This window comes from Entelurus aequoreus, linkage group LG24 (assembly GCF_033978785.1).
Source record: "Entelurus aequoreus isolate RoL-2023_Sb linkage group LG24, RoL_Eaeq_v1.1, whole genome shotgun sequence".
In the NCBI taxonomy this organism is placed as follows: Eukaryota; Metazoa; Chordata; class Actinopteri; order Syngnathiformes; family Syngnathidae; genus Entelurus; species Entelurus aequoreus.
The window spans coordinates 41,174,925-41,189,984 of record NC_084754.1 but is presented as its reverse complement, the minus strand read 5'-3'; the positions used below and the strand labels follow the sequence as shown (position 1 = coordinate 41,189,984).

Genomic DNA, 15,060 nt, shown 5'->3' with positions numbered 1-15,060 from the left:
GTCACCCAAACAATTTTGTGGAATAGCCTTCATTTCTAAGAACAAGAATAGACTGTCGAGTTTCAGATGAAAGTCCTCTTTTTCTGGCCATTTTGAGCATTTAATTTACCCCACAAATGTGATGCTCCAGAAACTCAATCTGCTCAAAGGAAGGTCAGTTTTGTAGCTTCTGTAACGAGCTAAACGGTTTTCAGATGTGTGAACATGATTGCACAAGGGTTTTCTAATTATCAATTAGCCTTCTGAGCCAATGAGCAAACACATTGTACCATTAGAACACTGGAGTGATAGTTGCTGGAAATGGGCCTCTATACACCTATGTAGATATTGCACCAAAAACCAGACATTTGCAGCTAGAATAGTCATTTACCACATTAGCAATGTATAGAGTGTATTTCTTTAAAGTTAAGACTAGTTTAAAGTTATCTTCATTGAAAAGTACAGTGCTTTTCCTTCAAAAATAAGGACATTTCAATGTGACCCCAAACTTTTGATCGGTAGTGTATGTAAGTATAATATTGCACATGGTAATAATATTGCACATGGTAATTGGGATTTTTTTAAATATATTGTCTATATTATATAACAATATAATATAATATAATATTATAATATATCAGTATATATTATATACTGTATATATAATATGTAAATATTACATACCGTATCTTTCGGAGTATAAGTCGCTCCGGAGTATAAGTCGCACCGGCCGAAAATGCATAATAAAGAAGGAAAAAAACATATATACCGTATTTTCCGCACTATAGGGCACACCGGATTATAAGGCGCACCTTCAATGAATGGCCTATTTTAAAACTTTGTTCATATATGAGGCGCACCGCATTATAAGGCGCATAGAATAGACACTACAGTGAGGCTGGGGTTACGTTATGTATCCCGTAGTTGTGAGACCTGTTGTGGCTCAATATTGGTCCATATATAAGGCGCACCGGATTATAAGGCGCACTGTCAGCTTTTGAGAAAATTGGAGGTTTTTAGGTGCGCCTTATAGTGCGGAAAATACAGTAGGTCGCACTGGAGTATAAGTCGCATTTTTTGTGGAAATGTATTTGACAAAACCCAACACCAAGAATAGACATTTGAAAGGCAATTTAAAATAAATCAAGAATAGTGAACAACAGGCTGAATAAGTGTACGTTATATGAGGCATAAATAACCAACTGAGAACGTGCCTGGTATGTTAACGTAACATATTATGGTAAGAGTCATTCAAATAACTATAACATATAGAACATGCTATACGTTTACCAAACAATCTGTCACTCCTAATCGCTAAATCCCATGAAATCTTATACGTCTAGTCTCTTACGTGAATGAGCTAAATAATATTATTTGATATTTTACGCTAATGTGTTAATAATTTCACACATAAGTCGCTCCTGAGTATAAGTCGCACCCCCCGGCCAAACTATGAAAAAAACTGTGACTTATAGTCCGAAAAATACGGTATATGTTATATTTTATATTGCTACTATGGTACATTTTTAGCCTACTTTATACCTTTTGTTTTCGCCCTCTTGTTGTGCCTTTGTGTGCATTATCCTTTCCATCCTTACCCTTTCCATCCTTTGTAACTGAGCTACTGTGTGGAACAATTTCCCTTGCAGATCATTAAAGTTTGTCTAAGTCTAAGTCTAGGAGAGAATGTTATTTCACCATAAAAAAAAAAAAACCTGACTTTCTATAAAATGTGGATACATTTCAGTGTGTGGCCTAAAAATGGCTGATGGTTATGAGATAATCTTTCCATCGCCCTGCGGAAAAACTGTTTGGCCAAGCGTCTATCTCTGAAGGACTTGGAATATATGAATATATGAGTCTATATGAGTATATGTTTACTTTTCGTTCTGCTCAGGCCTCATGGAAAGCTATAGATTATTCCGGGAATATTATTTTAAAATGATGCTGTCCTCTTATCATTGAGTTTGATGACGGTGTATCACATTTACGCTGATTAGACACTTACAGTCATGGTCAAAAGTTGACATACACTTGTAAAGAACATAATGTCATGGCTGTCTTGAGTTTCCAATCATTTCTACAACTCTTATTGTTTTGTGATAGAGTGATTGGAGCACATACTTGTTGGTCACAAACAACATTCATGAAGTTTGGTTGTTTTATGAATTTATTATGGGTCTACTGAAAATGTGAGCAAATGTGCTGGGTCAAAAGTATACATACAGCAATGTTAATATTTGCTTACATGTCCCTTGGCAAGTTTCACTGCAATAAGGCGCTTTTGGTAGCCATCCACAAGCTTCTGCTCGAATTTTTGACAAACTCCTCTTGACAAAATTGGTGCAGTTCAGCTAAATTTGTTGGTTTTCTTACATGGACTTGTTTCTTCAGCATTGTCCACACGTCAGAACTTTGGGAAGGCCATACTAAAAACCTTAATTCCAGCCTGATTTATCCATTCCTTTAGCACTTTTGACGTGTGTTTTGGGTCATTGTCCTGTTGGAACACCCAACTGCACCCAAGACCCAACCTCCGGGCTGATGATTTTAGCTTGTCCTGAAGAATTTGAAGGTAATCCTCCTTTTCCATTATCCTATTTACCGTATTTTTCGGACTATAAGTCACAGTTGTTTTCATAGTTTGGCCGGGGGGTGCGACTTATACTCAGGAGCGACTTATCTGTGAAATTATTAACACATTACCGTAAAATATCAAATACTATTATTTAGCTCATTCACGTAAGAGACTAGACGTATAAGATTTCATGGGATTTAGCGATTAGGAGTGACAGATTGTTTGGTAAACGTATAGCATGTTCTATATGTTATAGTTATTTGAATGACTCTTACCATAATATGTTACGTTAACATACCAGGCACGTTCTCAGTTGGTTATTTATGCCTCATATAACATACACTTATCCAGCCTGTTGTTCACTTTTCTTTATTTATTTTAAATTGCCTTTCAAATGTCTATTCTTGGTGTTGGCTTTTATCAAATACATTTCCCCAAAAAATGCGACTTATACTCCAGTGCGACTTATATATGTTTTTTTCCTTCTTTTTTATGCATTTTTGGCCGGTGCGACTTATACTCCGGTGCGACTTATACTCCGGAAAAATATGGTACTCTCTGTAAAGCACCAGTTCCATTGGCAGCAAAACAGGCCCAGAGCATAATATTACCACCAGCATGCTTGACGGTAGGTATGGTGTTCCTGGGACTAAAGGTCTCACCTTTTTTCCTCCAAACATATTGCTGGGTATTGTGACCAAACAGCTCCATTTTTGTTTCATCTGACACCACATGGTCACAGATAAGACCTTCTGTGGTCAGGTCAAGTATGTGCTCCAATCACTCTATCACAAAAAAATAAGACTTGTAGAAATGATTGGAAACTCAAGACAGCCATGACATGATCTTCTTTACAGGTGTATGTAAAACCTTTGACCACGTATGTTGGATAAGACAACAATCACTGAGGCCTTGAGGGTTTTTCTGTTTCTGAGTTTTAAAATGGTATCCACACGATGGCTACAAAGACCTTTCAGGTGGTCTTTGCACATGTGCTTGTTCATGGAACCGCTGTTCTGCTCCTGATAGATTCACGTCCAGGCGCTTCTGGAAGAAGGACCTCAGGGAGAACTACTGTCGTAACCCAGATAACTCCACCGCCGGACCATGGTGCTTCACTACGGACCCACGGCCACACCTGAGACACCAAGAGTGTGCCATACCACAGTGTTCCCAGGGTAGGACATACACACCTTACACCTTTCTGGCACACCTTCACATTTGAGCAACCATTTATAAATCAACGTACTGCATCTTCATTAGGGACAATACAATAGAAATGTAACTTGGATATTCTTTAGAGTAGTCAGTGTACAGCAGGGATATCAAAATAAATTAGTTTGGACGAGTCACATTCCCAGAAAGCTATGGACCGGGCGGACTTTTCCCTTCACTATTTTAGCATCACGGCTAACGGAGAAATATTGTCGGTTCATTATGAGACTATGGTGGTACATAAACCTAGCTAGCAAGAGATATTGGCCCCAAAATCATTTAACAAGTACAGGAACAGCTAGCTGGCTTGAGTGGAAGTCTGCTGGAGTAGTCTGCAGTCATACAGTAACAAGCAATTACACCATCCATCCATCCATCCGAGGTCGGGTCGCGGGGACAGCAGCCTAAGCAGGGAAGCCCAGACTTCTCTCTCCCCAGCCACTTCGTCCAGCTCCTCCCGGGGGATCCCGAGGCGTTACCAGGCCAGCCAGGAGAGATAGTCTTCCCAACGTGTCCCGGGTCTTCCCCGTGACCTCCTACCAGTCGGACGTGCCCTAAACACCTCCCTAGGGAGGCGTTCGGGTGGCATCCTGACCAGATGCCCGAACCACCTCATCTGGCTCCTCTTGATGTGGAGGAGCAGCGGTTTTACTTTGAGCTCCTCCCGGATGGCAGAGCTTCTCACCCTATCTCTAAGGGAGAGCCCCGCCACCCGGCGTAGGAAACTCATTTTGGCCGCTTGTACCCGTGATTTTGTCCTTTAGGTCATAACCCAAAGCTCATGACCATAGGTGAGGATGGGAACGTAGATCGACCGGTAAATTGAGAGCTTTGCCTTCTGGCTCAGCTCCTTCTTAACTACAACGGATCATCCGCATTACTGAAGACGCCGCACCGATCCGCCTGTCGATCTCGCGATCCACTCTGAACAAGACTCCGAGGTACTTGAACTCCTCCACTTGGGGCAAGATCTCCACCCCAACCCTAAGATGGCACTCCACCCTTTTCCGGGCGAGAACCATGGACCTGGACTTGGAGGTGCTGATTCTCATCCCAGTCGCTTCACACTCGGCTGCGAACCGATCCAGTGAGAGCTGAAGATCTTGGCCAGATGAAGCCATCAGGACCACATCATCTGCAAATAGCAGAGACCTAATCCTGCAGCCACCAAACCAGATCCCCACAACGCCTTGACTGCGCCTAGAAATCTGTCCATAAAAGTTATGAACAGAATGGGTGACAAAGGGCAGCCTTGGCGGAGTCCAACCCTCACTGGAAACGTGTCCGACTTACTGCCGACAATGCGGACCAAGCTCTGACACTGATCATACAGGGAGCGGACCTCCACAATCAGACAGTCCGATACCCCATACTCTCTGAGTACTCACCACAGGACTTACCGAGGTACACAGTTAAATGCCTTCTCCAAGTCCACAAAGCACATGTAGACCGGTTGGGCAAACTCCCATGCACCCTCAATGACCCTGCCGAGAGTATTGAGCTGGTCCACAGTTCCACGACCAGGACGAAAACCACACTGTTCCTCCTGAATCCGAGGTTCGACTATCCGGCGAATTATACCTCTATTAAAATTAAATACCATAGATCGAATATATTTACCCCAGTAATACCATCAACACTTACCTGTCTAGATGAAGTCCTTGGGCTCAAATACTAGTGTGGCCTCAATAGCCCTGCTGTAGTGTGTAGCATGCTGGGAATTATCTGTGCATGTGATGGAAGAATGCACTGCACATGTGATGGAGGAATGCACAGTGCAGCGTTGACATTCTACTGAATGTGCATTAAAGGCCTACTGAAAGCCACTACTACCGACCACGCAGTCTGATAGTTTATATATCAATGATGACATCTTAACATTGCAACACATGCCAATACGGCCGGGTTAACTTATAAAGTGCAATTTTAAAATTCCTGCCACACTTCCGGTTGAAAAACTCCTTTGGATAAGATTTATGCGCGTGACGTCACAAAATCCACGGAAGTGGTTGTACCCCATCGACCCGATACAAAAACCTCTTGTTTTCTTCGACAAAATTCCACAGTATTCTGGACATCTGTGTTGGTGAATCTTTTGCAATTTGTTTAATGAACAATGGAGGCTGCAAAGAAGAACGTTGTAGGTGGGATCGATCGGTGTATTAGCGGCTAAGTGCAATACTTACAGCAACACAACAAGGACTACTTACTACGCCTAGCCGATGCTTGCCGCCAAACCCACGGATGAAGTCCTTCGTCGCGCCGTCGATCGCTGGAACGCAGGTGAGCACGGCTGTTGATGAGCAGATGAGGGCTGGCTGGCGTAGGTGGAGCGCTAATGTTTTTATCATAGTTCTGTGAGGTCCGGTTGCTAAGTTGCTAAATTAGCCTTAGCGTCGTTAGCAACAGCATTGTTAAGCCTTACCAGGCTGAGAATTTTTAACCGTGTAGTTACATGTACATGGTTTAATAGTATTGTTGATCTTCTGTCTATCCTTCCAGTCAGGGATTTATTTCTTTTGTTTCTATCTTCATTTGAGAACGATGCTATCACGTTAGCTCAGTAGCTAAGTGTGTCACCGATGTATTGTCGTGGAGATAAAAGTCACTTTAAATGTCCATTTTGCGTGCTCGACTCTCATTTTCAAGAGGATATAGTATCCGAGGTGGTTTAAAATACAAATCCGTGATCCACAATAGAAAAAGGAGAGAGTGTGGAATCCAATGAGCCAGCTTGTACCTAAGTTACGGTCAGAGAGAAAAAAGATACGTCCATCACTGCCTCTCTAGTCCTTCACTGTAACGTTCCTCATCTAGGAATCTTTCATCCTCGCTCAAATTAATGGGGTAATCGTCGCTTTGTCGCTCCGAATCTCTCGCTCCATTGTAAACAACGGGGAATTGTGAGGAATACTAGCTCCTGTGACGTCACGCTACTTCCGGTACAGGCAAGGCTTTTTTTTATCAGCGAGCAAAAGTTGCGAACTTTATCGTCGATTTTCTCTACTAAATCCTTTCAGCAAAAATATGGCTATATCGCGAAATGATCAAGTATGACACATAGAATGGATCTGCTATTCCCGTTGAAATAAAAACAAATCATTTCAGTAGGCCTTTAAATCAGGTTGTTTTAGCTAATAATCATGCTGCAAGATCTAGCATGTTGCATTCAATGTTTATTCCCATTAATTCCCCATTAATTCCAGTTAATTCCCATGGAAAGTTTCCAACTTTTAATATTCCCGGAATTTTGCAACCCTGCATGGTTGGTTACCGTATTTCCTTGAATAGCCGCAGGGGCGTTAATTAATTTAAAACCTCCTGTCACTCCTGCGTTTACCGGAAACCGGCGGGATGGCCGTGCATGCGGTAATTATTTTAAAACCTCTTCTCACTCCGGCGTTTACCAAAAGGAATCCATAAAATTTAGACGTGCGCTTTGAGTGTGATGTAAGCATACCATCATGAAAAGCACATTTAATTAAAAAAAACGTTATTATGGTCTTACCTGTACTTATAAATGGAGTCCATTTGCAGCTCCTTCTGACCAAAAGCATCGATAACTTGTTTATAGAAGCCTTCATTAGTTTCTTTTTTCCGTTTTAAAAGTCTCTGTTTCGATGGAGATATTCCTTTAATTATTACCTCCTGCTTCCATTGAAAGTCCAGTTTAGAAAACTGTTTTATTTTAGATACCGGTATGTAATCCTCCATGTTAGAAGGAAGAAAAACAATCTCTTGCTGCGTGTGTTCACTTCTTCTGCAGTACCGGAAGTCGCAAGAAGGATCACTAGCGCGGCAGCGCCCTCTACCACCAGGAGGCGGGAGTCATTTAATGACTTATACAGTATTTCACACATGCAGCTACGGTATATTAATAAAACATAGCTGCTTACTGTTCTCTTTAGCATACTGTACCGGTATTCAATAGCTTGGACCTTAAATCCTACTGAATAGCTCTTTATCTTTTTTCCTTTGTGCGATTGTAAACTACTGAAAGCAGCTTCCTCCATTTTGAAAATGAGGACAGATGCGTCACTCGTGACGTAACGAATTTGACCCGGCGGAAGTTCTAGCCATATGCTAAATATTTTGCGAAACGAGTTTGACCCGGTGAAAATTTTAGACATGCGATAATAAAATTAATATTTTGCGAAACTAAGTTGATCCAGCTTCAATAATAAACCGGCGATAAGGCCAAGCATGCGTTAATTATTTTGAGAAACGAGTTTGACCCGGCAGTAATTCTAGACGTGCGAATACTATATTCCCTGCGCCAATTCAAGGAAATACGGTATGGTTTAAAGCAGGGGTGGGCAATTAATTTTTACCGGGGGCCGCATGAGCAACCCGAGCACTGCTGGAGGGCCACATCCACAATATTTCAATTAAATTTTGCTCAATATTATTTTTGATATATACCGTAAGATAAATAATAATAATAATAATAATAATAATTAATAATAATAGTAATACTTCAACATAGTGTGTGTAACAGCATTCCATGACTAATATAAATAAATTAACATTAATAATAAATGACAGTAAAATAAGCACACATATGACTGAGGAGTCATAGTGTAACTTTGTGTGGTGTTTGAGTTGTCCGACTTTTTGTGTGGCCATAAACGCACCAGTGGCTTAGTGGTATGCGTGTTGGTGACAGATGACAAGTTGCTTTTGGCCTGGTTTGTACGGCAGAAAATGACTAGTTTTTCCAGATAGAAGTGTTTTATTCATGTTTTTGGTGTGGTTATGTCCGAATATAAACAGTTTTGCTCAATAAAGTGATGGATATAATTCCTGTCCTCGAAGCATCTCGATAGACGTTACAATAATTGAACGGTGTTCAATTGAACGGTGTTGACGAACACCGTTAGGGCCGCTTGTTGTCACTGTCACTCAAAGTTGCATTGCAAAATTACATAGAATAAATATGTTTATTTTGTTTAGAATTCAGATGGGGTTTGATTTGGTGCGCGGCATATATTTGCTGCGCGCAGCGGACGCTTGAGCAGTGCGCAATTGCGCAGGCGCGCACCTTAGAGGGAACGTTGCTTGGCAGTCCATGTCTTGTTGGAAACACGCCATTCCTCATCAACTTTTCTCTTTTTAGCGTCTCGGGTGTAAAGCGTGCATCACTTGTCGCTGCATGTGCACCTTCACTCGCAGGTTACACGCGGACACACGCCCATAAATAATACTTTTCAAAATAAAAGCAGCACAGTTGTATTGCGCGCACGACATAGATGTTTTTTCAACTTTATTTTGTAATTTGCGATTGCAGCTGTTCACATTCGCTCACAATCACGCACGCGCATACGTCCACACGGAAGTAATACAAATAACGATTTTCAAAACAAAAGCAGCACCGTTGTATTGCACACTCGACATAGATACTTTTTTAAATTTATTTTGTAATTTATAATTGGCCTCACGCGGGCCGGACAGGGACGCACAAAGGGCCGGATGTGGCCCGCGGGCCGCAGAATGCCCAGGTCTGGTTTAAATTCATATCCAACAATTGCGAGAATGACTTTTGACATGTTTTCTGCTGGTTGTGTGCCTCTGCATTATTTCAATGAAAAACATGTACCTTGGCTCCAAAAAAGGTTGCAAAACACTTTTATAAATAAATCACAAATAATTCACTTTTTCTTTTGTGTAGCTCTCATGTTGTAAGTTGTCTGCTTAATGCAGGTGTGGTGCGTCCTCTTTTCTTTGAGATTTGGCCTCCTCTTTTACTGGCACGTAAAGAGAATCACTGTTGAGTAATGTGTCTGGATGAATAAAGCGATATTTATGGGCCGGCGAATGTACTTTCCCACCATTGTTTCAGCGTCTATGCTATATCACGCAATATTTGCTGTCAGGCGCCGACGTCTCCTTGAAAGAGGTTCTTGATAATGACCTCCGGTCCCACACGGGTTCTCGCTGGCTCCTGCGTGACAGCGGCACCGCCAGGCCGCTGGTAATTAGACACGCTCAGGAATTCCCAAAGTTGTTTTACGCGTCGCAGTAAACGACCTTTTCGTATTGACAGATATTAGCGGCCTGTAATGAGAAACACGCTGGCCGACACGCAAAGTTGGCTCGCCGAAGCAGCGTGCGCGTGTAAAATGTGCGGCGTCACGGACATCTGCTTTGAATTTGCGCCGTTCGGTCTTGTTGACAGGAGACGGTGTGCAGCCAGGGGAGGTTTCGTGCACATGAAAGCCTCGTCATTGGTCTCTCACCTAATAAACACTTTGGTGCATCATGTGTGCATAAAGTCGTGGCGATAAAATGAAGGGGAGGTGTTTTATCATAAAATGGTGTGTAACGTGACATGTGTCAGGTTGGATCTGTTATGCAATTTAGTTTATTTATTTATTTATCATTATTGATTAGTAAGGATGTGATATTCACAGCAACTTATGATTCGATTTGATTCCAATTTTTAAATGATGATTAGATTCAGAAGAAATTCTGGATTATATCCTCCCCTCTTTGCTGGTGACGTTTGACGTAAAAAAATAGATACTTAAAAACACTGTAGAGGTCGCTTCCTAGCGGTACCACTGACATATACTTCGCAGGAGCCAGGCGTGCCTAGTTGAACAAAGTTTTAATGTACAAACCCCGTTTGCATATGAGTTGGGAAATTGTGTTAGATGTAAATATAAATTTAATACAATGATTTGCAAATCCTTTTCAACCCATATTCAGTTGAATGCACTACAAAGACAAGATATTTGATGTTCAAATTCATAAACTTTATTTTTAATTTTGCAAATAATAATTAATTTAGAATTTCATGGCTGCAACACGTGCCAAAGTAGTTGGGAAAGGGCATGTTCACCACTGTGTTACATGGCCTTTCCTTTTAACAACACTCAGCAAAGGTTTGGGAACTGAGGAGACACATTTTTGAAGCTTCTCAGGTGGAATTCTTTCCCATTCTTGCTTGATGTACAGCTTAAGTTGTTCAACAGTCCGGGGGTCTACGTTGTGGTATTTTAGGCTTCATAATGCACCACACATTTTCAATGGGAGACAGGTCTGGACTACAGGCAGGCCAGTCTAGTACCCGCACTCTTTTACTATGAAGCCATGTTGATGTAAACGTGGCTTGGCATTGTCTTGCTGAAATAAGCAGGGGCGTCCATGGTAACGTTGCTTGGATGGCAACATATGTTGCTCCAAAACCTGTATGTACCTTTCAGCATTAATGGTGCTTTCACAGATGTGTAAGTTACCCATGTATTGGGCACTAATACACCCCCATACCATCACACATGCTGGCTTTTCAACTTTGCGCCTATAACAACCCAGATGGTTATTTTCCTCATTGGTCTGGAGGACACAACGTCCACAGTTTCCAAAAACAATTTGAAATGTGGACTCGTCAGACCACAGAACGCTTTTCCACTTTCTATCAGTCCATCTTAGATGAGCTAAGGCCCGGCGAAGCTGACGGCGTTTCTGGGTGTTGTTGATAAACGGTTTTCTCCTTGCATAGGAGAGTTTTAACTTGCACTTACAGATGTAGCGACCAACTGTAGTTACTGACAGTGGGTTTCAGAAGTGTTCCTGAGCCCATGTGGTGATATCCTTTACACACTGGTGTCGCTTGTTGATGCAGTACAGCCTGAGGGATCAAAGATCACGGGCTTAGCTGCTTACGTGCAGTGATTTCTCCAGATTCTCTGAACCCTTTGATGATATGACGGACCGTAGATGGTGAAATCCCTAAATTCCTTGCAATAGCTGGTTGAGAAAGGTCTTTCTTAAACTGTTCAACAATTTGCTCACGCATTTGTTGACAAAGTGGTGACCCTCGCCCCATCCTTGTTTGTGAATGACTGAGCATTTCATGGAATCTACTTTTATACCCAATCATGGCACCCACCTGTTCCCAATTTGCCTGTTCACCTGTGGGATGTTCCAAATAAGTGTTTGATGAGCATTCCTCAACTTTATCAGTATTTATTGCCACCTTTCCCAACTTCTTTGTCACGTGTTGCTGGCATCAAATTCTAAAGTTAATGATTATTTGCACAAAAAAAAAAAAGTTTATTAGTTTGAACATCAAATATGTTGTCTTTGTAGCATATTCAACTGAATATGGGTTGAAAAGGATTTGCAAATCATTGTATTCCGTTTATATTTACATCTAACACAATTTCCCAAATCATATGGAAACGGGGTTTGTATATATATATATATATATATATATATATATATATATATATATATATATATATATATATATATATATATATATATATATATATGCACCCCAATTAATAAGTTTTTGCTTGGTTTACATATATTTTACCTGTCTTTTACACATAATTATATATTTTCATCAATTTTTTGTATTTGATTGGAAGCTATATTTTTTTTAAAAATTCTGCACGTTTTCTTTTTTTTAATCAATGCATAAAATACAATATATATATATATATATATATATATATATATATATATATATATATATATATATATATATATATATAACGCATGTTTTATCATTTCCTTTGTATTTAACACTATAACACTATGGTAACACTAAAAACAGGATGTGAGCAAAGCAACAGTAATTTCTAATACTAGGGATGGTGGAGAATTAAAAAAGGATTTGTTTCTTCCTACTACCTTCCCTATATGTTGAACTGTGTGAGTGTATTTCGTCTTGCATGTCCAGAACACATAGAACGATAGCTGCAAGACCATTTATTCTTAATTGTTTTATAGCTGGTCTCTCTGTGTGTGTGTGTGTGTGTGTGTGTGTGTGTGTGTGTGTGTGTGTGTGTGTGTGTGTGTGTGTGTGTGTAGTGGAGTGCATGCATTGCAATGGTGAGGATTACAGGGGACCCATGGACCACACAGAGAGCGGAAAAGAATGCCAACGTTGGGACCTGGGCGAGCCACACAATCACACCTACCTTCCTGACAGGTAATACACTTGCAGCTCTTACCCCGTGAATACACACTCACTTTAGAGGGTTAATACTCCAGACTTGAATATCTAACGTCAAGTGATTGCACTAAATCATTTGGAGTCCGCCAGTGTACTTACATCTCCCTGTTGGACCTTGGCTTTAACAGCGGTTTGCTGGGAAAATGCGTTATTTCGACTAATTGCTCAGAATTCCTTGCAAGCCGCGCTCAGATTCTTTAAGCCTCCACCCCTTGCTTCAACTTTTTGGGGATATGTTGCATTTTCCTTCCTCCATCTTTTGTTTCTGGCAAGCTGCGTTTGTGGTGTGTGGGGGAGGAGAGTGTAGACGAGGGAGCAACAGTCAAGCAGGAAACGAAGCAAAACATGTTTTTTTATTTTATTTTTTTGTTTTTTAACTGTAAAAACAGAGACTTTAAATATGGAAATCTGTGCAAAGAATGAATCATCTGATGAGACTGAAAATAACCTAAATGTGAATCACACTAATGAGACCTAATTTAGCAAGAAATCACAGTAGTGTTAAACCAGGGGTCGGCAACCCAAGTCGTTGAAAGAGCCTGGACCAAAAATACAAAAAACTAATCCTCAAAAAATTAAAAGCCGTATATAATCCAATCCAATCCAATCCACTTTCTTTATATAGCACATTTAAACAACAAAAAAAATATTAAAAACAATATTCAAATATTATCCTGAGCTCCACCAATGACTGAATAAAAACAAAAATTAAATACATATAAAAACAATATAAAACCAATATAAATATTAATATGATTAAAAACAATTTTAAAGGTTAAAACCAATTAAAACAAAAATGTATAAAAAACACAGAGGACAACAGAGGACGGAGGACCACACAACTCACGTAGTGTTAAATTCCAAAGAATAAAAGTATAAGTATATGTATAAGTCTTATAATGAAGGCAACACATGACGTGTCTATATAAGCTATAATAGCCTACTATCAAAATTACTTTAAAATTATTATATTAGGGTTATAATGAAGACAACACATGATGTAAGTGTCTATATTAGTTATATTAGCCTACTATCAACATTAATTTAAAAGTCTTATATAAGTCTTATAATGAAGGCCACAAATGACGTAAGTGTCTATATTAATTATAATTGCCTAATATCAAAATGAGTTTAAACGTATTATATAAGTGTTATAATGAAGGCAATACATGACGTAAGTGTCTATATTAGTTATATTAGCCTACTATCAAAATGACTTTACACGTCTTATATAAGTGTTATTATGAAGGCAACACATGATGTAAGTGTCTAGATTAGCTATAATAGCCTACTATCAAAATGACTATGTGTCCGAGGCCGAAGCAAATCTTTCTTGACAGAAATGTTGAAATGTAATATTTATTCTACACATTTTTACAATATTAGAAACCATTAGTAAATCAGAGGCTACTCAGAAGGTGAGATAACTCCTGGAAATGACTGGCTTTTAATGGCCAAAGGTATAGATGTGTGTGCCCAAGTTAAGGCTGTCTTCTTTTTATAGATGTATTACAATCTTTGGCTAGCTAGGTAATGTTTGCTGTGGTCTGGAACAACATGGAACACAAACAACTATCTGAAATGCAGCCAATATTACATACAGATAATGTGTCATGAGACATGCAAAACTAAATTATATACAAAGAGGATAAAAGTAAAGGATATTAAATGAGCTCAAATATACCTACAAATGAGGCATAATGATGTAATATGTACATACATCTAGCCTAAATAGTATTTTGGCATTGATTAGCTTTCAGTCATGCACTGATCAAATATGTCTGATTAGCACTCCAACAAGTCAATAACATCAACAAAGCGCACCTTTGTATATTCACGCACAACATAAAACGTTTGGTGGACAAAATTAGACGAATAAGGACTGGAAGGTTTTACATGTAAACAAACTGTTGTGTCACAGTCCGCACTATGGCGAGTTCAAGAACCGCCAAAATTAGTAGGATAAAACAAAGTTCACCAAATAGTCCCATCAGTGAAGCATACACACAAACATATTAAACAGTGGTAGTTCTAACAATTGGGAAGGTTTGTGTCGTGTTTGTCCTCAAACCAAAAAAAACCTAAAACAAACAAAAAAACAATTTCCCCATCTTTTTCCATTTTCAATCCTGTTTTAAAAATGCTCCAGGGAGCCTCTAGGGGCGGCACTAAAGAGCCGCATGCGGGTCAAGAGTCTCGGGTTGCTGTACCCCGTGTTAAACTAATTTGCTTATCTTAAAGGGCAACGTTGGCACTTATTTCATAGATCTGGACCTAAAAAATGATGTCGACAGGTAAAATTCCCCCCAGAATTTTAGGCTCG

At 39.9% G+C, this 15,060-nt stretch overlaps 1 protein-coding gene across 1 annotated transcript in view; it reads left to right on the top strand.

Moving 5' to 3' along the window:
• The window catches only part of hgfb (hepatocyte growth factor b), a 108,691-nt gene that overhangs the window by 36,037 nt on the left and 57,594 nt on the right, over positions 1 to 15,060 (top strand). The window contains exons 5-6 of the mRNA XM_062035832.1: positions 3,587 to 3,735; positions 12,593 to 12,713. Of these exons, the coding sequence (XP_061891816.1) occupies positions 3,587 to 3,735; positions 12,593 to 12,713 (270 nt within the window). The remainder of the gene's footprint in view (positions 1 to 3,586; positions 3,736 to 12,592; positions 12,714 to 15,060) is intronic.